General features: G+C 48.8%; 1 protein-coding gene across 5 annotated transcripts in view; it reads right to left on the reverse strand.

Annotated features, from left to right (window-relative positions):
* LOC147120739 (DNA repair protein Ku80-like) overlaps positions 1-26,977 on the reverse strand; it is a 197,389-nt gene that overhangs the window by 102,850 nt on the left and 67,562 nt on the right. For all 5 annotated transcript variants that reach the window (XR_015078230.1, XM_085986974.1, XM_085986973.1 and 2 more), the window contains one exon: positions 9,054-9,181. Coding sequence is in view for 4 of the 5 variants with exons in the window: in XM_085986974.1 (XP_085843100.1) it covers positions 9,054-9,181 (128 nt within the window). In the remaining variant the exon portion in view is untranslated. The remainder of the gene's footprint in view (positions 1-9,053; positions 9,182-26,977) is intronic.

Consider the following 26,977-nt stretch of genomic DNA (forward strand, 5'->3'; position numbering starts at 1 on the left):
CGATTGGGGGGAAGAGAGAGAGCGGGTGGGGGGGAAGAGAGAGAGCGGGTGGGGGGGGAAAGAGAGAGAGCGGGTGGGGGGGAAGAGAGAGAGCGGGTGGGGGGGAAGAGAGAGAGCGGGTGGGGGGGAAGAGAGAGAGCGGGTGGGGGGGAAGAGAGCGGGGGGGGAAGGGAGGGCGGGGGGGGAAGGGAGGGCGGGGGGGGAAGGGAGGGCGGGGGGGAAGGGAGGGCGGGGGGAAGGGAGGGCGGGGGGGGGAAGGGAGGGCGGGGGGGAAGGAGGGCGGGGGGGGAAGGGAGGGCGGGGGGGGAAAGGCAGGGGGGGAAAGGCGGGGGGGGGGAAAGGGAGGGGGGGAAAAGGGCGGGGGGGGAGGGGCGGGGGGGAAGGAAGGGAGGGGGAGGGGTGGGGGGAAGGGAGGGGGAGGGGTGGGGGGAAGGAAGGGAGGGGGAGGGGTGGGGGGGGGAAGGAAGGGAGGGGGGGCGGGGGGGAAGGAAGGGAGGGGGGGCGGGGGGGAGGAAGGGAGGGGGAGGGGGGGCGGGGGGGAAGGGAGGGGGGGCGGGGGGGAAGGAAGGGAGGGGGAGGGGGGCGGGGGGGAAGGAAGGGAGGGGGAGGGGGGGCGGGGGGGAAGGAAGGGAGGGGGAGGGGGCGGGGGGGAAGGAAGGGAGGGGGAGGGGGGCGGGGGGGGAAAGGGCGGGGGGGAGAAGGGAGGGCGGGGGGGCGGCGGGAAGGGGAAGGGGGTGCGGAAGGGGTGGGGCGGGGGGGGGGCCCAGGCCGAGAGCCCCGCTCTCCGAGCCCCCCCCCCCCGGCCGAGAGCCCCGCTCTCCGAGCCCCGCCGCCCCCCCAGCCGAGCCCGATTGCGGCTCTGAGAGACGTCCGGCGGCCGAGCCCCGCCCCCCCCGGCCGAGCCCGATTGCGGCTCTGAGACGGCCAGTGGCCGAGCCCCTCCCCCCCCCCCCCCCGCCGAGCGCGGAACAGAGACGCCGCGTCTCACCTGCTCCTGCTGCGCGCGCACCCTGACCCTCGTGGCTGACGCCATTGCCCTGGGTAACGTGACACGGCGGGGGGGGGTGGGGGTGAGGAGCTTAGCAGAAGCGCAATCACCTAGCTCGGGCCTGGCTGGGCAAGAAAGGCGCAGGCTTTGAGGCCTAAGAAAAAAACGGGCAAAGGTAGGAAAAAGAATGTTCAGGTTAGGTTTACAAATGAGTGATTTTTTTAAAAACAATTTAATAAATTCAATTTTATTTTGGTGGAAATGTATATTTGAAAAGAAAGACGCAGAAAGCAGGAAAAAGAATGGAAGCAAGATGGCGGCGACTCACCTCGGTTCAGAACGATAAGGCCCGCCCACACACGCACCGATTGGTCGACCGTCAGGTCACCAAAGCGTAGGATTGGTCAATCGTCCCGTCACTCGACTGTAGGAGGGCCGGCCGCACGCGGCAGCAAGCCGCCGTACGATTGGTCGACCTCGAGGTCACTCTGTCGCTGATGAGCAGATAATGAGATGCTAATGAGCGGAATGTTGAAGGTTTTTGGGATACCGCGGGCGCGATTTTAGCCCGGCCGAAACGTAAATACGCTTAAAACCGTCTCGGAAGCGTAAGCTTTCTTTGGAGGTAACGCGCGCGTAGGTACGCCCTGTTAACTTTCGAGCGCATAGCCCGCCAGACGCACACGCGATGACAGACAGAATGACAGACAGAATGACAGACAGATGTACCGATTTATATATATATAGATAGATAGATAGATAGATGCCTATAGGATTTGTGGAGGTCTTTTTATCCTTTTCATGTCACTACTAATTTGATTATTAATCCATTTCATGTCTGAGTTTGCTGATTTTGGGTACTGTGACTACAAGAGCTGGTAAGAGGCTGGGTATTCTGCACCAAATGACTCACCTCCTGAGTCCCCAAAGCCTTTCCACCATCTACAAGGCACAAGTAAGAAGTGTGATGGAATACTCTCCACTTGCCTAGATGAGTGCAACAACACTCAAGAAGCTCGACGCCATCCAAGACAAAGCAGCCCACTTGATTGGCACCCCATCCACCACCTTAAACATTCACTCCCTCCACCACATGCGTACCATGGCTGCAGTGTGTACCATCTACAAGATACACTGCCACTGGAAATCGTTTCTCCTATTTACTCTTTCAGAATATTTTGCTAAGAAAAATAAGGAGGCACATGTTACTTGGAAAATAAGAACAACTCGCCGAGGCTTCTTCGGCAGTACCGCTCAAACCCGTGACCTCTACTACCTAGAAGGACAAGGGCAGCAGGCGCATGGGAACACCACCACCTCCAAGTTCCCCTCCAAGTCACACACCATCCTGACTTGGAAGGATATCACCGTTCCTTCATCGTTGCTGGGTCAAAATCCTGGAACTCCCTCCCTAAAAGCACTGTGGGAGTACCTTCACCACACGGACTGCAGCGGTTCAAGGCGTCAGCTCACCACCACCTTCTCAAGGGCAACTACGGATGGGTAATAAATGCTGGCCTTGCCAGCGACACCCACATCCCTGAACGAATAATAAAAAAAGAGCCACTTGTGGGGTGTTCACACACAAATCTTTGAAGGTGGCAGGACAAGTTGAGAAGGCTGTTAAAAAAGCATACGAGATCCATGGCTTCATTTAATAGAGGCATAGAGTACAAAAGCAAGGAAGTTACGTTAAACCGTTATAAATCACTGGTTCAGCCCCAGCTGGCGTACATAGAATTACATAGAATCCTATATGTGATCCGATGTAGAATATACAGCACAGAAACAGGCCATCGGCCCAACCAGTCCATGCCGGTGTTTATGCTCCACTCGAGCTTCCTCCCATCCTTCATAAGAACATAAGAAATAGGAGCAGGAGTAGGCCATTCGGCCCTTCGAGCCTACTCCGCCATTTAATGAGATCATGGCTGATCTTCTGCCTCAACTCCATTCACCGGCCCTATCGCCATATCCCTTGATGTCTTTACTAGTCAGAAATCTATCAACTTCTGTTTTGAATACACCCAATGACTGAGCCTCCACAGCTCTCTGGGGTAGAGAATTTCAAAGATTCACCACCCTCTGTGTGAAGAAATTTCTTCTCATCTCAGTCCTGGCGAATCATATAACTAGGGCTGTAGAGAGGGCTTTAAACTAATTAGTGGGGGGGAGGTTTCTAGAGAGCAAATAATAGAAATGACAACAGAGAAGGTCATAGACTTAGATAGCAGTGGGGGAATTAAAAAACAGAGTGTGTCAGGAAGGGACAGAAGGTATGGAGCAAAAAGTAAAGTACTAAAAAGGGAAAAAACAGGAACTAAGTGTTACAAAACATATTTGAAAGTTCTTTATCTGAATGCACGTAGCATTCGTAACAAAATGAATGAGTTAACGGCACAAATAACAACATATGGGTATGATCTTGTGGCCATTACAGAAACATGGCTGCAGGGTGACCATGACTGGGAATTAAACATACCAGGTTATTTAACAATCAGGAAGGACAGGCAGGAAGGGAGAGGAGGTGGGGTGGCTATGTTAATAAAGGAAGGAATCACTATAATACAGAGAAATGATATTGGGTCAAAGGAGCAGGGTAGTGAAACAGTTTGGGTGGAGATAAGGAATAATAAGGGGAAAAAAACACTAGTGGGTGTAGTCTATAGGCCTCCGAACAGTTGCAACTCTGTTGGAAGGAGTATTAATCAGGAAATAGTTGAGGCTTGTAATAAGGGAACAGCTATAATTATGGGGGATTTTAATTATCATATTAACTGGACAAATCAAATTGGGCAGAGCAGCCTTGAGGATGAGTTCATTGAGTGTATTAGGGATGGGTTTCTTGAGCAGTATGTAACTGAACCGACCAGGGGGCAAGCAACCTTAGATTTGGTCCTGTGTAATGAGACAGGATTAATTAAAAATGTCCTAGTAAAGGCTCCCCTTGGAATGAGTGACCATAACCTGGTTGAGTTCCATATTCAATTAGAGGGTGAGAAGGTTGGATCTCAAACAAGCGTGCTGAGCTTGAATAAAGGAGACTATGAAGGTATGAGAGCGGAATTGATTAGAGCGGACTGGGAAAATAGATTAAAGGGTAAGACGGTACATGATCAGTGGTGTACATTTAAGGAGTTATTTTACAACTTCCAAAAAATATATATTCCACTGAGGAAACAAGGGTGTAAAAGAAAAGATAGCCATCCGTGGCTAAGTAAAGTAATTAAGGATAGTATCCGACTAAAAACAAGGGCATATAAGGTAGCCAAATCTAGCGGGAGGATGGAAGATTGGGAAGTCTTTAAAAGACAGCAAAAAATAACTGAAAGATTGATTAAGAAAGGGAAGATGGATTATGAAAGTAAATTAGCAAAAAATATAAAAACAGACAGTAAAAGTTTCTATAGTTATATAAAAAGAAAAAAGGTGGCTAAAGTAAATGTTGGTCCCTTAGAGGAGGAGACCGGGAAATTAATGGTGGGAAACATGGAGATGGCAAAAACACTGAACAATTATTTTGTATCAGTCTTTACAGTAGAGGACACTAAGAATATCCCAACACTGGACAAACAGGGGGCTCTAGGGGGGGGAGGAACTAAATACGATTAAAATCACTAAGGAAGTGGTACTTGGTAAAATAATGGGACTCAAGCCGGATAAATCCCCTGGACCTGATGGCTTGCATCCTAGGGTCTTGGGGGAAGTAGCGGTAGGGATTGTGGATGCATTGGTAATAATTTTCCAAAACTCACTGGACTCAGCAAAGGTCCCGGCAGATTGTAAAACTGCTAATGTAACACCCTTATTTAAAAAGGGTAGTAGGCAGAAGGCTGGAAACTATAGGCCTGTTAGCCTAACATCTGTGGTTGGTAAAATGTTAGAGTCCATTATTAAGGAGACAGTAACGGGACATTTGGATAAACATAATTTAATAGGACAAACTCAGCATGGTTTCATGAAGGGGAAGTCATGTTTGACAAATTTGCTGGAGTTTTTTGAGGAAGTAACATACAGGGTGGATAAAGGGGAACCAGTGGACGTAGTGTATTTAGACTTCCAAAAGGCATTTGACAAGGTGCCACACAAAAGATTATTGCTTAAGATAAAAAATCACGAGATTGGGGGTAATATTCTGGCGTGGGTGGAGGATTGGCTCTCTAACAGAAAGCAGAGAGTTGGGATAAATGGTTCATTCTCAGATTGGCAACCAGTAACTAGTGGTGTTCCGCAGGGGTCAGTGCTGGGTCCCCAACTCTTTACAATCTATATTAACGATTTGGAGGAGGGGACCAAGTGTAACATATCAAAGTTTGCAGATGATACAAAGATGGGACGGAAAGTAGTGAGTGAGGAGGACATAAAAAACCTGCAAAGGGACATAGACAGGCTAAGTAAGTGGGCAGAGATTTGGCAGATGGAATACAATACTGGAAAGTGTGAGGTTATGCACTTTGGCAGGAAAAATCATAGAGCAAGTTATTATCTCAATGGCAAGAAACTGGAAAGTACTGTAGTACAAAGGGATCTGGGGGTCCTGGTGCACGAAACTCAAAAAGTTAGTATGCAGGTGCAGCAAGTGATCAAGAAGGCCAATGGAATGTTGGCTTTTATTGCTAGGGGGATGGAATATAAAAACAGGGAGGTATTGCTGCAGTTGTACAAGGTATTGGTGAGACCGCACCTGGAATACTGCATACAGTTTTGGTGTCCATACTTAAGAAAAGACATACTTGCTCTCGAGTCAGTACAAAGAAGGTTCACTCGGTTAATCCCGGGAATGAGGGGGTGGTCATATGAGGAGAGGTTGAGTAGATTGGGACTCTACTCATTGGAGTTCAGAAGAATGAGAGGCGATCTTATTGAAACATATAAGATTGTGAAGGGGCTTGATCGGGTGGATGCAGTGAGGATGTTCCCAATGATGGGTGAAACTAGAACTAGGGGGCATAATCTTAAAATAAGGGGCTGCTCTTTCAATACTGAGATGAGGAGAAACTTCTTCACTCAGAGGGTGGTAGGTTTGTGGAATTTGCTGCCCCAGAAAGCTGTGGAAGCTACATCATTAAATAAATTTAAAACAGAAATAGATAGTTTCCTAGAAGTAAAGGGAATTAAGGGTTACGGGGAACGGGCAGGAAATTGGACATGAGTCTGGGTTCGGAATGGTCATGGCCCTGTGGGTAGTGGAGTGGGCCCAGGGGCCGTGTAGCCTTGTTCTGCTCCTACTGTGTTCTAATTCTGTGTTAGATTTCAGGAGATGGTTTAATTCCTGTTCCTGGCTGGGGTGGAGATCGCCTTTACAGAAGGTAAGTACTGTAGAAAATATAGGGACAGAGTGATCTCCTGGAAGAATTTCGATCGCCTAGATGGGTCGGAGAGGAATTTCCCAGATTTTGTTCCCCCAAATTGGCCATTGGGTCTTTATCTGGTTTTTCGCCTCTCCCGGGAGATCACATGGGTTCGGGTGGATGCACAGTGATAGAAGATTTGAGGTTAGGATCAGATCAGCCATGATCTTATTGAATGGTGGAGCAGGCTCGAGGGGCCGATTGGCCTACTCCTGCTCCCATTTCTTATGAATGGCCTACCCTTTATCCTGAGGCTGTGGCCCCTGGTTCTAGACTCCCCAGCCAAGGGAAACATTCTCCCAGCATCTATCCGATCAAGCCCTGTAATAATTTTGTATGCTTCAATGAGATCCCCTCTCATTCTTCTGAATTCAAGAGAATACAGGCCTAGTTTACTCAATCTCTTCTCATACGACAGTCCCACCATCCCAGGAATCAATCTCGTGAACCTTCGTTGCACTCCCTCTATGGCAAGTATATCCTACCTCATCTATCAGCATAACGCTCAATTCCCTTCTCCCTCATATGCTTACCTAGCTTCCCCTTAAATGCATCTATATTATTTACCTCAACTACTCTCTGTGGTTCCATTCTCACCACTCTGAGTAAATTCTGAATTCCCTATTTGATTTCTTGACTATCTATATCTATATATATAAATCGGTACTTCTGTCTGTCTGTCTGTCATTCTGTCTGTCTGTCATCGCGTGTGCGTCTGTCGGGTATGCGCTCGAAAGTTACAGGGCGTACCTACGCGCGCGTTACCTCCAAAGAAAGCTTATGCTTCCGAGACGGTTTTAAGCGTATTTACGTTTCGGCCGGGCTAAAATCGCGCCCGCGGTATCCCAAAAACCTTCAACGTTCCGCTCATTAGCATCTCATTATCCGCTCATTAGCGACAGAGTGACCTCGAGCTCGACCAATCGTACGCCGGGTTGCTGGCGTGTGCCGCCGGGCCAATCGGTGCGTGTGTGGCCGGGCCTTATCGTTCTGAACCGAGGTGAGTCGCCGCCATCTTGATTCCAAACTTTTCCTTTCTTTTTCCCGCTTTCTGCGTCTTTAAAAAAAACGTTGCTTTTAAAACACATATTGTTTTTTAAAAAAATGATTTAGAAACGAATTAACTTATCTAATCTCATTAATTTTCCTACCTTTCCCCGTTTTTCCAGGTAGGCCTCGAAGCCTCGGCTTCTCCTTCGCACCCACGCCTGAGCTAGGCACCTCCCGGCCCCACTCGAAGGCTGGAGGGCCGAGCCTCAGCCCAGCGCCGCTAGGGTGCGCGCGCAGCAGGAGCGGAGACGCGGCGTCTCTCTCTGGCTCGGCCGGGGGGTGGGGCTTGCTGAGCGTCACCCTGGCAACCGGCCCCCCGGCCGTCTCGCACAGCCGCAACCGGCGGTCTTCACCTCGGGGGCGCGCGACCCTCGGTTGGGGGGGGGGGGGGGGGGGGGGCGCACACGACCCTCGGTGTGGGGGGGGGGGCGCGCACGACCCTCGGTTGGGGGGGGGGGGGCGCGACCCTCGGTGTGGGGGGGGGGTGCGCGCGCGACCCTCGGGGGTGGGGCGGGCGCGACCCTCGGGGGGGGCCTCCCCTCCCCTTCCCCCCCTCTTCCCGCCCCCGCCCCCCCCCCTGCCCTCCCTTGCCCCCCCGTCCTGCCCTCCCCTCCCCCCCTGCCCTCCCTCCCCCCCTCCCCCACCTCCCTCCCTCCCCCACCCCCCTCCCCCACCTCCCTCCCTCCCCCACCCCCCCAGTCGCTCTCTCTCTCTCTTCCAACAACATGCCCTCGAAAAAGCCTCGGCACCGCCGGGCACTTCAGCTAGTCTTATATTGATGCCCTCTACATTTGCTCTTCCCCTCTATTTTCAAATCTCTCTTATTAGGTCACCCCTCAGCCTTCTCTTTTCAAGAGAAAAAAGACCCAGCCTGTTCATCCTTTCCTGATGGGTACAACCTTGCAGTTTTGGTTTTCATCCTTGGATATCTTTTTTTGCATCCTCTCCACATCGTTTTTATAATATGGCAACCAGAACTGCACACAGTACTCCAAGTGTGGTCTAACCAAGGTTTGATAAAAGTTTAGCATAACTTCCCTACTTTTCAATTTTATCCCTCTAGAAATAAACCCCAATGCTTGGTTTGCTTTTGTTATGGCCTTATCGACCTGCTTCGCAACTTTTAGTGATTTGTGTACTTGTACTCTGAGGTCCCTTTGCTCCTCTACCCGGCTGAGATTCTTATTTTCCAAGTAACATGTGCCTCCTTATTTTTCTTACCAAAATGTTCGATTAGAGTAAATAAGGAGAAACGATTTCCAGTGGCAGGGGGGTGGGTAACCAGAGGACACAGATTTAAGATAATTGGCAAAAAAATCCAGGGGGAAATTGGGAGAAACGTTTACAGAGCGAGCTGTTATGATCTGGAATGCGCTACCTGAAAGGGTGGTGGAAGTGGATTCAATAGTAACTTTCAAAAGAGAATTGGATATATACTTGAAACGGAGAACTCTGCAGGGCTGTGGGGAAAGAGCAGGGAGTGGGACTAATTGGAGAGCTCTTTCAAAAGAGCCAGCACAGGCCCGATGGGTTGAATGGCCTCCTCCTGTGCTGTACGATTCTCTGATACCCACATACCACCCTACAGCAGCGTGCTGAAGCACTGCGATGTTATTAACAGCGATGTATATACAAGTTACATTCTGGTTTAGAACTTATTTTACCTGGAACAGCCGCTGAAAATGAGGATTGGGAACTTTACTGATTTTGAAGAGATCCTCCATTTCTTTCCCGTCGTCCACCACCAAACTCATACAGTCGATCAGAGTATCCACGGCTGATAACTGCTCCTCTGTTAGGCAAAAGAACCAGGGAGGAGATGAGACTTTTTTTAATGCAGGAATACGCTGCCTCAAAGGGTGGTAGAAGCAGATTCAATAGTAACTTTCAAAAACGAATTGGATAAATACTTGAAGGGTGTGGTAAACCACTGTTAACTCTGTACAGGTCCGGGCATGTCTCCACCCCTGGCTCCACCCCTAAGCCCGGGCATAAAGGTGACTCACCACCCTTCCCCCGGGAGCTCTTAGGATGGATCCACTAGCAGAGGCATGCTCCAGTTCTTAGTCAATAAAAGCCTACGTCGTATAAGTTCAACTCGTAGTCTTTGGTGCTGTTGATAGTGCATCAATTTTATTGACTAAGTTTTCGACATGGAGCAAATCTTGAAGCCGGAACGTTTAGACCTGGATCCTCAAGCAGCAGATGCAGCCAATAACTTTGAACACTGGCTGAGCTGTTTCGAAGCCTTCCTGGAGGCCTCCAGCACTACCGTCACTACAGATGACGCGAAACGGCTTGTCTTGAACTCACGGGTGAGCCACCGAGTCTACTCGATCATCCGAGACGCCACAACTTACGCAGCCGCCATCGCGACGCTAAAGGAACAATACGTGAGGCCTGTTAACGAGGTCTACGCCAGACACCTCCTGGCTACCCGAAAACAGCGCCCCGGGGAATCGGGCGCCGAATATTTACTGGCACTGAGAGTCCTCGGCCGGGCCTGTAATTGCAAAGTGGTGACGGCCAAGGAATGCACAGAAGACCTGATCCGAGACGCCTACGTAGCCGGCATCAAGTCCAACTATACTCGGCAGAGGCTGCTGGAACAGAGGGGGCTCGACCTGCAGAAGACGGTGGCCCTCGCTAACTCGTTAGACGTGGCCCTCCAGAACATGGACGCCTACCCCCCTGACCGGATGGCCACGTGGATGTCACGGGAGCAGCCATCTTGGGACCCGGTAAGGCCACAAGCCGCCAGCAGCCCAACTACAGCTGCAATGACCAGAGGCCAGAAATGCTACTTCTGCGGCCAGGCCAAGCACCCCAGACAGCAATGCCCAGCAAAGGACGCGACCTGCTCCAAATGCGGCAAGAAAGGCCACTACGCGAGAGTGTGCAGGGCGAAATCGACCCCCAATTCCAGCAGCGCCGCGTGTGAACCGTGCAGGCCACCATTTTGGACCCCACCAACCACGTGTGAGCCGTGCGGGCCGCCATTTTGGGCACCACCAGCCGCGGGGGAGCCGCCATCTTGGACACCATTTCGAGACCAGGCCCCCGGCGCGGGCGAATACTACAGCGACCCACCGACCTCGACGATGGCCTCCATCACCCTGGACCAATCTAGGCCCCATCAACTAGCCAGGTCCATGATGAACGTAAAGGTAAATGGCCATGCCACAAATTGCCTTTTCGACTGCGGAAGCACGGAGAGCTTCATCCACCCCGACACGGTGCGACGCTACTCCCTGTCGGTTATGCCCACACGCCACCAGGTCTTTATGGCCTCAAAGTCCCATACGGCGGACGTCGGCGGCTACTGTGTAGCGACTCTGACAGTGAACGGCGTGGAGTACAGAGATTTTAAATTCCTCGTCCTGCCACAGCTCTGCGCTCCCGTACTGCTAGGATTAGACTTCCAGTGCCATCTGGAGAGCGTCACGATGGCATATGGCGGGCCCCTGCCCCCACTTACAGTCTGCAGCCGGCAGAATTTAAACACGACGCCGCGCAAAGTATGCAGCCTGTCCACTCTGAAGGTCAAATCCCCCCCGTTGTTTGCTAACCTCGCCAAAGACTGCAAGTCAATTGCTACTAAAAGCAGGCGGTACAGTGCTGGGGATAGGAGCTTTATTAAATCAGAAGTAGAAAGACTCCTGAGGGAAGGGATTATCGAGGGCAGCACCAGCTCATGGCGAGCCCAAGTGGTGGTAGTGAAGACCGGCGAAAAACAGCGCCTGGTTATTGATTACAGCCAGACGATCAATCGATACACGCAATTAGACGCATACCCACTTCCCCGCATATCTGACATGGTCAACCAGATAGCACAATACCGGGTATTCTCGACGATTGATCTGAAGTCGGCATACCACCAGCTCCCCATCAGGCCTGAGGACCGCCAGTACACGGCCTTCGAGGCCGACGGTCGCCTCTACCACTTCCTCCGAGTCCCCTTCGGCGTCACCAACGGGGTCTCGGTCTTCCAAAGGGAGATGGACCGGATGGTTGACCAGAACGTGCTGCAGGCCACCTTCCCCTATCTAGACAACGTCACCATCTGCGGCCATGACCGGCATGACCACGACGCCAACCTAGAAAAATTCCTCCAGACGGCCCAACGGCTGAATCTGACATACAACAGAGAAAAATGTATTCCGCACCACGCGCCTCGCTATTCTTGGCTGCGTGGTGGAAAACGGAGTCATCGGCCCCGACCCCGACTGAATGCGCCCCCTCCTGGAACTACCCCTCCCCCACTGCCTAAAAGCCCTGAAGAGATGCCTAGGGTTCTTCTCTTACTATGCCCAGTGGGTGCCCAACTATGCGGACAAAGCCCGGCCCCTCATCAAGTCAACCTCCTTCCCCCTGACGGCAGAGGCCCGTGCGGCCTTCACCCTCATAAAAGAGGACATTGCGAAGGCCACAATGCACGCAGTGGATGAGTCCATCCCTTTCCAAGTGGAGAGCGATGCATCCGACTTCGCCCTAGCCGCAACCCTTAACCAGGCGGGGAGACCCGTGGCCTTCTTTTCACGGACCCTCCAGGGCCCCGAAATTCGACACTCCTCAGTCGAGAAGGAGGCCCAGGCGATAGTGGAAGCTGTACGGCACTGGAGGCATTACCTGGCCGGTAAACGTTTCACCCTGCTCACTGACCAACGGTCAGTAGCATTTATGTTTAACAACAGACAAAGGGGGAAAATCAAAAATGATAAGATATTGCGGTGGAGGATCGAGTTATCCACCTACAACTACGATATCTTATACCGGCCCGGGAAACTTAATGAGCCCCCAGACGCCCTATCCCGTGGGACATGTGCCAACGCACAAGTCGATAGGCTACGGACCCTCCACAATGATCTCTGCCACCCGGGGGTCACCAGGTTCTTCCATTTTATTAAAGCTCGCAACCTGCCTTACTCCATCGAGGAGGTCAGGACCATGACCAGGAACTGCCAGGTCTGCGCCGAATGCAAACCGCATTTTTATAGGCCAGACAGGGCACACCTGATTAAAGCCACCCGCCCCTTCGAACGTCTCAGCGTCGATTTCAAGGGGCCCCTTCCCTCCTCTGACCGCAACACGTACTTCCTCAATATTATTGACGAGTACTCCCGTTTCCCCTTCGCCATCCCCTGCCCGGACATGACCAGCGCCACAGTCATCAGGTGCCTCAACGACCTGTTCGCCATATTTGGCTTCCCCAATTACATCCACAGCGACAGGGGCTCGTCGTTCATGAGCGACGAACTGCGCCAGTACCTGCTCGGTGTAGTGTCCGTGTGTAGATAAAGACACTGAAGACAGGAGTTGGTTCATAGGTTTTTACTAAGCAAGTCTGGGGGGGGGGGGGGGGGGGGGTTTCTAAAGGATATACACAATACACAGGCTTATATAGCCCAAGTGGCAATTACCGGCATTACGCACACCTGGGGCTCTTAAAGGCACATACACCACAATTCCTCCCCTTCTAGCTAACTAGTACATCATATTTTAAGTAATTATTAATTACATGTTATATGCAAAATAATATACATTGCTGTATTAATTAATTATAAGTTAGTCTCTCAGGAGGCTTCCTGACTCGGTCCGGATAACGCCTCGGGGGTGTAGTAGTTTCTGGTGGTGTAGTAGGTTCTTCTGGCAAGGCTGATTCGGCTTGAAGGCCAGTGTCGGGTTCATCGGGCTCCAGTATCACCGGATCGGAGGTAGATATGGGTATCTCTACTTCATCGTTAGATGTATAGAGTGGTGGTGTAGGTTGTCCCTTTTCGGATGACTTGATGATTTGGTCAGCATGGCGCCTTATTATGCTGTCTCCGATGTCCACGGTATACATCAGTGGTCCTAATCGTGTGCAGATAGTTCCAGGCTGCCATTTCTCGGTACGGTAGTCCCGGGCCAAAACCGGTTGGCCTATCTGGAAGGCCCTAGTTGGCCTTTCATTCATGCCCTGAAACTGCCGGTTCTCCACGTCCCTTCGGATGTTGGGCTTGACCAAATCCAGCCGGCATCTTAGGTTTCTATTGTAGAACATCATGGCGGGAGTTTGGTTAGTAACCATATGCGTTGCATTCCTATATGCAAATAAGAAGTTATCCACCTTGTGCTGAAGTTTTATGTCTTCATTACCCATGGCCTTGATGGCCTTCTTGAAGGTCTGGACAAACCTTTCAGCCAATCCATTGGTGGCGGGATGGTATGGAGCGGACGTGTAGTGCTTTATCCCATTGTTCTTTAAGAACTTTCTGAATTCTTCGGACACAAATTGCGGTCCATTATCAGAACATATCTGCTCCGGCAGCCCATTCCTGACAAATATGGTCCTTAATACTGTGATGGTTTTTTCCGTGGTGGTGGAGGACATCTTTATTACCTCCGGCCACTTGGAGTGTGCATCAACTGCGATTAAGAACATTGAGTCCATAAATGGACCAGCAAAGTCGATGTGCACCCTTTGCCAGGGAGATGAGGGCCACTCCCATGGATGTAGAGGGGCCTGTGGCGGAGCATTTTGGACCTTCTGGCATCCTAGGCAGCTCTTGGTCATGTCTTCGATGTCTCCATCGATACCTGGCCACCATACAAATGCCCTAGCTAGGTTCTTCATTTTCACTCCACCCAGATGCCCCTCGTGAAGCTCCTTTAGCACTTTATCCTGGAGTTTGGGTGGAATCACCACTCTGGATCCACACATCAAGGTTTCTCGGCACACTGACAGCTGTTCTCTTCTTTGCGAGAATGCTGGCAACAGTGGTTCGCCATGTGCTGGCCATCCCTTCACTGTTAAATCGTAGACCCGTGAGAGAGTAGGGTCATTTCTTGTCTCCCTTTCAATGGCAGAATTTGTCACCGGTAGACATTCCACTATGGTAGAGTGGAATATCTCTTCTGGGTCTACTGTAGGTGCCTCTTCTATCGTTGGCAACGGTAGGCGTGATAAACCGTCAGCATTCCCATGCTGTTTTGACCCTTTGTATTCAATGTTGTATTGGTGTGCCCCTAGAAAAAGGGACCACCTCTGTAGTCTTTGTGCCGTCATAATGGGGACACCTTTTTTAGGGTTGAATATGGAGATGAGGGGTTGATGGTCAGTCAGCAAGGTAAATTTTTGTCCGTGTAGGTAATGGTTGAATTTCTTCACTCCCCATACCAGGCTGAGTGCTTCCCTGTCTATCTGGGCATAGTTACGCTCAGCTGAATTCAATGAGCGTGACGCAAAAGCTATCGGCCGTTCCGAGCCATCAGGGAATCTATGGGACAATACCGCTCCTATGCCGTAAGGGGATGCATCGCACGCCAGTCTGATTGGTAGTGATGGGTTGTAATGAGCCAAAATTTTCTCGGATGTGATTAAGTCTTTACATTTATGGAAGGCACGTTTACAGTCTTCGTTCCATTTCCAAATCACTCCTGTCTGTAGAAGATCATTAAGAGGGTGTAGAATAGTTGATAAGTTCGGTAAAAATTTATGATAGTAATTTATTAATCCCAGGAATGACCTTAATTGTGAAACATTTTCAGGTGCTGGGGCTTTTATAACTGCTTCAATTTTTTCAGGTGACTTATGCAACCCTTCCTTATTAATTATGTGGCCACAATATGATATCTGATTTTGGAAAAATTCGCACTTGGGGCGATTTGCTCGTAGGCCTCGTTCTTTTAGCCTAGTGAGCACCTGCTCCAAATTGGCAAGGTGCTCGTTGTCGTTTTCTCCTGTTATAAGGGTGTCGTCTAGGTAGCATTGAGTCCCCGGAATCCCTTGCAGGACTTGCTCCATAGCTCTTTGCCAGATAGCTGGAGCTGATGCTATTCCAAAAACCAGTCGATTGTACTGGTACAGGCCTTTGTGTGTGTTTATTGTGAGATACTTTTTAGAGGTCTCCTCAACCTCCATCTGTAGATATGCCTGTGCCAAGTCAATTTTTGTGAAACGTTTCCCTCCGGATAGTGAGGCGAAAATATCTTCTATCCTCGGAAGAGGATACTGTACCGTGTGAAGGACCGGGTTTACAGTCACCTTAAAGTCCCCACAGATGCGAATTTTTTTCTGTTCCTCAGGGTTATTTTTCAATGTCTTTTTCATGACTGGAACGATGGGTGTTGCCCATTCGCTCCAATCTATTTTGGATAATACGCCTGCCTTTTCCAAATTCTTCAGCTCTGCCTCGACTGCCGGACGTATTGCGTATGGCACCGGTCTTGCCTTAAAGATTTTTGGAATTGCTGTATCTTCCACTTTTATTGAGGCGGTGATGCCTTTCAAGGTTCCTAGTTTCTCTTGAAACACTTCTTTGGCGTTGGCCAAGATGTCTTTTAATCGTTCAGGTATGATGTCATCATTGTTTTTTTCCTTACTGGTCACCGTCAGTGCCTGAATGGAGTGCCAGTCTAAACGTATCTTCCTTATCCATTCACGTCCCAACAACGGTGGACCACCATCTTGTAGAATGTATAAATACAACTTTTGTATTTCTTTGCCGTTGTATACCACAGGCACCCTTATTTTTCCTTTGGGGTAGACTTTCTGCCCCGTATATGTTTTTAAGATAATGGATGTGTCTTTTAGAGGTATATGCGAAAATAGCCTCTCGTAATCTCGTCGATTTATTACGGTTAGAGCTGATCCTGTATCTAGCTCCATTTTAACTGGGGACCCTGCTATTGTGAGGGTAACCCAAATGGTTTGGTAATCCTCTTTGGCAAGTACATTATGTAATTTGAGACAGCTTAGTCTCTTGTTTCCGGAGTCGCTATCGCTATTCTGGTCTTCGGAGCTATTGTCCGTCATCATTTGTACCTTCCTGTACTTTTCTTTATTGATTTTTTGTTTTCTGTCAGTGGATTTATTTTGTCCAGATTGGCATACCCGTGCAATGTGTCCAATCTTACCACATTGCCTGCATGCTTTGCCCTTGAACCAGCAGTCCCTCTGGTTATGGGTGGATCTGCCGCAGCGATAACATCTTCCGAACTCGTGTGTCATTTTATGGGTGCCGAAGTCCTGTGTCTCTTGTTGTATCTCTGCAGCTCCTTTTGCTGCTGCTTCGTATGATACAGCCATACTGAAAGCTTTGTCCAATGTTAAATCTTTTTCAGAAAGCAGTCTTTTTTGTGTTCCTTCACTTAAGAGACCGCAAACAAATTTGTCTCGAAGATAATCCGATAGTCCTGCTCCGAATTGGCAGTACTTTGATAGCTTTCTTAATTCGGTTAGGTAATCAGCGTTACTTTCATTCTTGTGTTGATTTCTCTTGAAGAACTTGAATCGTTCCGCTATCAGCAGCGGTGTTGGGTTTAAATGCTCCTGCAGGGTATCAACAATTTCTTTAAGTCTTGTCCTTTGGTTTGGCTGGAGTGATTAAATTTCGTAACAGCCCGTATGTCTTCGCGCCCATTAAGTTCAGAAGTACTGAAGCTTTTTTTTCATCTGTTATTCCATTTGCAGTGCAATAAACCTCTACTCTTTCCACGTATGTGGTCCAATCTTCTATTTCGCCATCAAAAGCCTCAATATTACCAGATTTAGGCATTTCAGAAAAGATATGGCGCTTCCCGCGCTTTTTTTTTCTTCTTTTTTTTTCTCTCTCTGTAGCAACGATATGGCGCTTCCCGCGCTTTCCCGCCGCTGCTACCGATAACAACGCTGTTTTACTGTGGTTTCCGTTTATTCACTGTTGGAGACTCGTTCCCGACGGAGGTCTAAACGCTGACCTGCTTGCCGCGCCGGCCGTCTCTCGAGTGCACCCTCCCAGTCCGTTATTGCTTGCCTCCGATTTCGCTGCCTGTCTCAGCTGTAGAGCCCGCCGCTGGAGCTCCAGCCTGACGCCCAGGAAGGATTAGCGCAGTACCTGTCACCAGCTTGGCCAGCTGGTGAACCACAGTTTCTCTTACTTCCTTGAGTCTTCTGGACGCTGGAGGAATCGATGTCCTTGAGGTGCTGCCGAATTGCAGGTAAGTCCGTTTCCACTTCGTCGCCACTGTAGTGTCCGTGTGTAGATAAAGACACTGAAGACAGGAGTTGGTTCATAGGTATTTACTAAGCAAGTCTGGGGGGGGGGGGTTTCTAAAGGATATACACAATACACAGGCTTATATAGCCCAAGTGGCAATTACTGGCATTACGCACACCTGGGGCTCTTAAAGGCACATACACTCGGGAAGGGCATAACCACGAGCAGGACTACCAGCTACAACCCCCGGGGTAACGGACAGGTAGAGAGGGAGAACGCAACGGTGTGGAAGACCGCCATGCTCGCCCTAAAATCCAAGGGCCTCCCAATCTCCTGCTGGCAAGATGTCCTCCCCGATGCGCTCCACTCCATACGATCACTGCTCTGTACTGCCACAAACGCCACCCCTCACGAGAAGATGTTCGTCTTCCCCAGGAAATCCACCTCGGGGACATCATTACCGCCATGGCTGATGTCTCCGGGACCCGTCCTGCTCAGGAAACACGTGAGGAGCCAGAAGATGGACCCCCTGGTCGAAAAGGTTCACCTCCTCCACGCCAACCCACAGTACGCCTACGTGGCGTATCCTGACGGGCGGGAGGACACAGTCTCAATTCGAGACCTCGCACCCTCAGGTACCACCCGAAACACCATCGATCACCATCCACTACCTCCACCCACCACCACTACCCACGACGCACCACCGGGGTGTCTACCACGAACTGACGACATGCCGGTGCCATCCCTACCCCGAGAGGACGACACGCCAGTGCTCCGTCCCACGCGAGAAGCGGCCGCGGGCAAAGAACCGCCGCAACCGGCACCACGAAGATCATTATGGCAGACAAGACCCCCGGAGAGACTTTCGTATACGAACTTTTGAAACACTTCACCCCGCCGGACTCTTTTTTAAACGAGGGGTGAATGTGGTAAACCACGGTTAATTCTGTACAGGTCCAGGCATGTCTCCGCCCCTGGCTCCACCCCTAAGCCCGGGTATAAAGGTGACTCACCACCCTTCCCCCCAGGAGCTCTTAGGATGGATCCACTAGCAGAGGCATGCTCCAGTTCTTAGTCAATAAAAGCCTACTTCGTATCAGTTCAACTCGTAGTCTTTGGTGTTGTTGATAGTGCAAAGGGAAAAAACTTGCAGGGCTCTGGGGAAAGAGCAGCAGAGTGGGAATTGGATAGCTCTTTCAAAGAGGCTCAATTGGCTGAATGGCCTCCTTCTGTGCTGTGTGATTCTATGATTCACTCCATGACGGACCAGCTTTCAGCGAGATCCCAGACTAGTTGCACTAATGTGCAAGAGTTACCTCCCTCTACAGATTAAAACCTCAGTGTTGGGTACCAAACTGATGAGCGCATTTCTACATTTGCTGAAAACGTGCCTCCTTGTTTAAAAAACCATGTACAACACAATCCTGTGCCCTGAAGTCCGGAAACCATTTCTTACACTAACACACAATCTCTGTAACCTCCGCCAGCCCTACAACCCTCCAAGATCTCTGCATTCCTCCAATTCTGGCCTCTTGAGCCGTCCCCAGTCCCTTCGCTCCACCATTGGCGGCCGTGCCTTCAGCTGCCTGGGCCCCAAGCTCTGGAATTCCCTCCTTAAACCTCTCCGCATCTTTCCCGCTGTCTCCTCCTTTACGCAGCTCAGTGAAACCTACCTCTTTGACCAAGCTTTTGGTCACCTGTCCTAATATCTCCTTATATGGCTCGGTATTAAAATCTGCTGATTACACTCCTGTGAATCGTCTTGGGATGTTTTACTACCTTAAAGATGCTTTATAAATGCATGGCAATCATCTGAAATTGCTTCTTCTGTCAGTTTCTCACCAATAGGAACACAAGAATGTACAACACCAGAAAAACCACTGCAATCCATCTGGCTGGTACAAGTGTCAAGGAAAGACCCAATGGCAAGATATTCCATATTCCAACAACCATCTGAGCAAAGAAATTTCTACGAACCCGTATCCTCAATCTGTTGGTGACAGTTTTAAATGGACGATCCTTTGTCACCAATCCCCAACTAGAGAAAATAATCTTTTGCTATTCACTATCATAATTTTAGAGACTTCTATTAAACCTCTTCAGCTTCTCTGCTCCACTGGAAATAGTTCCAACATCTCCAGTCTCTCCTCATTACTGTAGTTTCCCTTCTCATTGCTGGGATTATCCTGGTGAATCTACGCTCTCAATGGTTTTAATGTACTTTATATAGTGGTACATCCAAAACTGCACACAGTACTCTTATGGCCTAACCAATGTTTTTGTACACATTTATCATAACTTCTTTACAAAAAATGTGATACCAAGTCACATAAGGAGATATTAGGATAGGTGATCAGAAGCTTGATCAATGAAGTAGGTTTAAAGGAGCCTCTTAAAGGAGGAGAGAGAGGTAGAAAGGCAGAGAGGTTTAGGGAGGGAATTCCAGAGCTTAGGGCCCAGGCAGCTGAAGGCACGGCCACCAATGGTGGAGAGATTATAATAAGGAATGCGCAAGAGGCCAGAATTGGAGGAGCGCACAGAGCTTCGAGGTTTGTAGGGGTGGAGGAGGTTACAGAGATAGGGAGGGGCGGGCCATGACGGTATTGGAAAGAAAAACGAGAATTTTGAAATTGAGGCGTTGCCGAACCGGGAACCAATATAGGTCAGCGAGCACAGTGGTGATGGGTGAACGGGATTTGGTGCGAGTTAGGATACGGACAGCAGAGCTCTGGATGAGTTGAAGTTTATGGACAGTTGCAGAAGGGAGGCCGGCCAGGAAAGCATTGGAATAGTCAAGTCTAGAGGTAACAAGAGGGTTTCAGCATCAGATGAGCTGAAGCAGAAGAGACGGGTGACATTACAGAGATAGAAGTAGGCGGTCTTGGTGATGGAGAGGATATAGGGTCGGAAGCTCATCTCAGGGCCAAATAGGATGCGGAGCTCAACAAACCTCAGAATTCTTTGATGTTGGTAACAGACATGGTAGATGGGAAAATGCCTTTACATGGCCTTTAGAAAAGCCTTTGACAGGATACCACACGGAGATTACATGAGAACATTAAGGGGTATAGAATTAGGAGATGGATAGCAACCTGGATTAAAAGCTGGTTAGAAGAGAGAAAACAGAGATTTGGAGTTAAGGGCAGTTTTCCCATAGTGGTTAGAAGTGGGTATTGGTGTCCCATGAGGTTCTGTTCTGGGGCCATTTTTGTTAACTGTGTGCATCAATTGCTTGGACATAGGCCTAGAGGGAGTACAGGTAAAATTAAAAAAATAAACATACATTTATACAGCACCTTTCACCACCTCAAGATGTCCCAAAGCGCTTTACAGCCAATGAAATACTTTTTGAAGTGTAGTCATTGTTGTAATGTCGGAAGCACAGCAGCTAATTTGTGCACAGCAAGCTCCCACAAATAGAAATGGGATAATCTGTTTTAGTGATGTTGGTTGTGGTTAAATATTGGCCCCAGGACAACTCCCCTGCTCTTCTTTGAATAGTGCCATGGGGACTTTTATGTTCATGTGAGAGGGAAGACGGGGCCTCGGTTTAACGTCTCATCTGAAAGATGGAGTGGTGTTGACATTTGCAGATAATACCAAAATAGGAGGTATAGTTGGTTCTTTGGAAGACCAAAGGAAGCTACAAAGGGGCTCTGATGGGGGAATGGGCTAAAAATTGACAGATGTAATTCAGTGTCAGGAAATTCAAGTTGTGCATTTTAGTAAAAGAAACAACAGCAGTAATTATACTCTGAATGGAAGTAGGGCTGCAGGACTTCAGTTATGTGGAGAGACTGGAGGAGCTGTGGTTTTTCTCCTTAAGAGCAGAGAAGGCTCATTGGAGATTTAATAGAGGTGTTCAAAATTATATGGGCTTTTGAAAGAGTAGCGAGGGAGAAACTGTTTCCACTGGCAGGAGGGTCGGTAACCAGAGGTCACAGATTTAAGGTAAAAGAACCAGAGCGCGGCGGTAAGAAGAAATGTTTTTACTCAGTGAGTTGTTGTGATCTGGAATGTGCTGCTTGAAAGGGTGGTGGAAGCAGATTCAATCGTAACTTTCAAAAGGAAATTGAAGCTCTACTTTAAAAAGTATAATTCACAGGGCTGGGCCAAGAGCTGGGGAGTGGAATTAATTGATAGCGCTTTCAGAAAACCAGTACGATGGGATGAATGGCCTCCTTCTGTGCTGTATGATTCTGTGAGGAAATACAAATATGATTTGCAAAATTGCTCTTTTCCATTAGAACAACGCAGATGACAGGAGGTATGACAGAAGTGTTTAAAATTCTGAAAGGGTGGGACAGGGTAGATAGAATCAGACTGTTTCCAGTTGTTGAGGGGATAAGAATGAGGGTCCACAGATACAAGAGTAAATGTAAGACATTTAGAACTGAAGGCAGGAGAAATTTTACAGCGCGAGTTGTGAGCCTGTGGTATTCACTCCCAGGGTTAGTGGGTGAGACAGAAACTAACAACAATCAAGATTAGATTGGACAGGTGGGTGAAGGAAGAGGGTTTGAAGGAATACGGGAACAGGATGGGTAAATGCGATTAGGATATTTGCTTGTGTGGAGGGTAAACAGCAACACAGACTGGATGGGCCAAATGGCCTGCTTCCGTGTTGTACTTCCTGTCTATTTCATAGAATGTATAGAAGAGAGTTAACAACTCAAATTCGTGGCCAAGAAGGGAAAGTGCACCAGCATGTCAAATGAGAAGAGTGAGCAGTAAAGGTGCTCTCCAGATCATAAGGAAAGCAAGGTCCACTTAGTCACTGGTGACACCGAGTCCAAGAAAATATCTACTGTGGAGCAGTAAATTTGTTCTCTCTACTGCTGCTAAACACTGCAATCTACCACTTGAATGGACTCCTGTACCACGGTGCAGTGATACGGACCACGGCACCGTGGTACAGGCCATTCAAGTGGGGGGAGTGAAAAGGAATGTAGTAGTGGTAGGGGACAGTATAGTCAGGGGATAGCTACTGTTTTCTGCAGCAGGGACCGGGATTTCCAAAGGCTGTGCTGTCTGCCAGGTGCCAGGGTTAAGGATATCTCCTCGCAGCTGAAGAATTTGAAGTGGGCGGGGGAGGATCCAGTTGTCGTGGTCCACGTAGAAATCAACGACAGGTAGAACTAGGAATGAGGTCCCACTGAGCGAGTTGGAGGAATTGGGGACCAAATTAACATGCAGAACCTCAAAGGTAATAATCTCTGGATTGTTACCAGAGCCACATGCAAATTATCATAGGGACAAGCAGATCAGAGAGTTAAATGTGTAGCTCAAAGAGTGGTGTGGGAGGAAAGGGCTCCGATTCATGGGGCACTGGCACCAGTACTGGGGAAAGAGGGAGCTGTTCCGTTGGGCTGGGCTCCACTTAAACCGGGCTGGGACCAGCGTCCTGGCAAATTGAATAACTAGGGATATAGATAGGGCTTTAAACTAAAAAGTGGGGGGGGGGGGGGGGAAGGAGGGGTCACGTGAGGGGAAATTTAGAAATCTAAAGAGAAAAGTCAAGGCAATGGAGCAGCGTAGCGATTTGGATAAAGAGAAGCAGAGTGTGACAGGAAGGGACAGAGAGTTTAACTGTAATAGTGCATCAACGAATAAGGTGATCGCAGGGAATAATGGTAAAAAGTTAAAATTAAAGGCTCTTTACCTGAATGCACAAAGCATTCGTAACAAGACAGAAAAATTAGTGGCACAAATAGAGATAAATAGATTTGATCTAATAACCATTACAGAGACGTGGTTGCAATGTGACCAACGTTGGGAACTAAATAGTCCAGGGTACTTGACGTTTCGAAAAGACAGGCAGAATGGAAAAGGAGGGGGAGTAGCTCTGATAATAAAATATGATGTAAGGACAGTATGGGTGGAGATAAGAAATAACAAGGGGTAGAAAACACTGGTAGGAGTAGCTTATAGGCACCCCCCCGCCCCCACAACCGTAGTTGTACCGTTGGACAGAGTACTGATTTGATTTAATTTAATTTCAATTAATTAAAGGGTAAGTCATGGCAGGACAGCCCGGCCACGTGGTATGCTCCTCCTGCGATATGTGGGAACTCAGGGACACTTCCTGTGTCCCAGACAACCATGTGTGCAGGAAGTGTGTCCAGTTGCAGCTCTGGCAGACCGCATTGCGGTGCTGGAGCTGCAATTGGATGCATACTGGACCATTCGCGAGGCCGAGGACGTCGAAAATAGCACGTTTAATCAGTTGGTCACACCGCAGGTAAAGGTTGGACAGGCAAAAAGGGAAGGGGTGACCAACAGACAGAGTACTAGACGCAGGCAGGTAGTGCAGGGGTCCCCTGTGGACATCCCCCTCTCAAACAGATACACCACTGAGTACTGTTGGGGGGGATGGCTTATCAGAGGAAGGCAGTAGCAGCCAACTTCCTGCCACCAGGGGTGGCTCTGCTGCACAGGACGGGAGGAAAAAAGAGGGGTAGAGCTATAGTAATAGGGGATTCTATTGTAAGGGGAATAGATAGGCGTTTCTGTGGCCGCAAATGAGACTCCAGGATGGTGTGCTGCCTCCCTGGTGCAAGGGTCAAGGATGTCTCAGAACAGCTGCAGAACATTTTGGAAGGGCAGGGTGAACAGCCAGTTGTCGTGGTGCATACAGGTACCAACGATATAGGTAAAAAACGGGATGAGGTCCTAAAAGCTAAATATAGGGAATTAGGAGGTAAATTAAAAAATAGGACCTCAAAAGGTAGTAATCTCAGGATTGCTACCAGTGCCACATGCTAGTCAGAGTAGAAATAGAAGGATACTTCAGATGAATACGTGGCTAGAGGAATGGTGTGAGGGGGAGGGATTCAAATTCCTGGGCCATTGGAACCGGTTCTGGGGGAGGTGGGACCAGTTCAAACCGGACGGTTTGCACCTGGGCAGGGCCGGGACCGATGTCCTAGGGCAGTGTTTGCTAGTGCTCTGGGGGAGGGTTTAAACTAAGATGGCAGGGGGTTGGGAACCTGAGCAGGGAGACAGAGGAAAGGGAAACAAGGATAAAAGCAAAATATAGGAAGGAGAAAAATCAAAAGTGGCAGTCAGAGAAATCAACGGTTTAAATCAAACATGGCCACAGTAAATACTAATTCTAATAGGTCTAAGAGCGTTAAAACAACAAGCCCGAAGGCTTTGTGTCTTAGTGCGAGGAGCATTCGTAATAAGGTGGATGAATTAGCTGCGCAAATAGAGGTAGACAAATATGATTTGATTGGGATTACGGGAACATGGCTCCAGGGTGGCCAAGGCTGGGAACTCAACAATCAGGGGTATTCAATATTCAGGAAAGATAGGCAAAAAGGAAAAGGAGGTGGGGTAGCATTGCTGGTTAAAGAGATTAACACAATAGTAAGGAAGGATATTAGCTCTGATGATGTGGAATCTGTATGGTTAGAACTGAGAAATAACAAGGGGCAGAAAACATTAGTGGGAGTGGTATATAGACCTCCAAACAGTAATGCGGAGGTTGGGGATGGCATTAAAAGGGAAATTAGAGAAGCATGCAATAAGGGCACAGCAGTTATCATGGGAGACTTTAATCTACATATAGATTAGGCCAACCAAATTAATAACAATACTGTGGAGGAGGAATTCCTGGACTGTTTACAGGATGGTTTCCTGGACCAATATGTTGAGGAACCAACCAGAGATCAGGCCATCTTAGGCTGGGTATTATGTAACGAGAAAGGATTAATTAGCAATCTTGTTGTACGAGGCTCCTTGGGTCAGAGTGATCATAATATGATCGAATTCTTCATTAAGATGGAGAATGAAGTTGTTGACTCAGAGACTAGGGTCCTGAATCCTGAATTTAAATAAAGGAAACTACGATGGTCTGAGGCGCGAGTTGGGTAGGATTGATTGGGGAATGTCACTCAAAGGGTTGACGGTGGATAGGCAATGGCAAACATGCAAAGGCCGCATGGATGAACTACAGAATTTGTTCATCCCAGTTTAGCATAAAAATAAAACAAAAAAGGTGACTCAATCGTGGCTAACAAGGGAAATTAAGGATAGCATAAGATCCAAGGAGAGGGGAATTGGGTAAGATTGATTGGGTGGTGTTTCTGGGGGGATTGACAGTGGATAGACAATGGCAAGCATTCAAAGATAGAATGGAAGAATTCCAGAACATGTTTATACCGGTTTGGCATAAAAATAAACCTAAAAAGGTGACTCAACCGTGGATAACGAGGGAAATTAGGGACAGCATAAAATCAAAAAAAAGGGCATATCAACTGGCAAAAAAAAGCACCAGACCGGAAGATTGGGGGCAGTACAGGATACAGCAAAAGAGGACAAAGGGATTAATCAGGAAGGGGAAAATAGAATACGAAAGTAAACTTGCAGCAAACATAAAGACAGACTGCAAAAGCTTTTATCGGTATATCAGGAGGAAAAGACTGGTAAAATCCCAAGTCGGTCCCTTGCAGTCCGATTCGGGAGAATATATAATGGAGAATAAGGAAATGGCAGACCAATTAAACTCATACTTTGGTTCTGTATTCACAAAGGAGGACACAAATAACCTCCCAGGAATATCGGCAAACATAGGGACTAATGAGAGGGAGGAGCTGACAGAAATTAGTATCTCTAGGGATATGGTGTTGGGTAAGTTGAGGGGACTGAAGGCCGACAAATCCCCGGGGCCTGATAAACTACATCCTAGGGTACTTAAGGAGGTGGCCCTGGAGATAGCAGATGCTCTAAGGATCATCTTCCGGAACTCCATTGACTCGGGAACAGTACCCGTGGATTGGAGGGTAGCTAATGTTACCCCAATATTTAAAAAGGGGGGTAGAGAGAAAGCAGGGAATTATAGACCAGTAAGCCTTACATCGGTTGTGGGCAAAATGCTAGAGTCCATTATTAAGGATAAAATAGCGGAGCACTTGACAAATGGGGAAAGGATCGGACAGAGTCAACATGGATTTACAAAGGGTAAATCGTGTTTGACTAATCTGCTGGAATTTTTTGAGGAGGTAACTGGTAGAATAGATGGGGGAGAGCCAGTGGATGTGGTGTACCTTGACTTCCAGAAAGCCTTCGATAAGGTTCCACACAAAAGATTATCATGCAAAATTAAGGCTCATGGGATTGGGGGCAAAGTATTAACGTGGATAGAGAACTGGCTGGCGGATAGAAAACAGAGAGTTGGAATAAACGGCTCATTTTCGGAGTGGCAGGCAGTGACCAGCGGGGTGCCGCAAGGATCTGTCCTGGGACCCCAGCTGTTCACAATATATATAAATGATCTGGATCAGGGAATTGGATGCAATATTTCCAAATTCGCTGACGACACTAAACTAGGAGGAGGGGTGGGCTCTGATGAGGATGTCAGGAGGCTACAGTGCGATTTGGACAGGTTGGGGGAATGGGCGGATACGTGGCAGATGCACTATAATGTGGATAAATGCGAGGTTATCCACTTTGGGGGTAAAAACAGGAGGGTAGATTATTATCTAAATGGCAATAGATTGGGAGATGGGGAAGTGCAGAGGGACCTGGGTGTTCTTGTGCACCAGTCACTGAAGGAGAGCATGCAGGTGCAACAGGCGATTAAGAAGGCAAATGGTATGTTGGCCTTCATATCAAGGGGGTTCGAG

Source organism: Somniosus microcephalus, chromosome 4 (genome assembly GCF_052327205.1).
Source record: "Somniosus microcephalus isolate GS21.2 chromosome 4, FLI_Smic_1.0, whole genome shotgun sequence".
Lineage (NCBI taxonomy): Eukaryota > Metazoa > Chordata > Chondrichthyes > Squaliformes > Somniosidae > Somniosus > Somniosus microcephalus.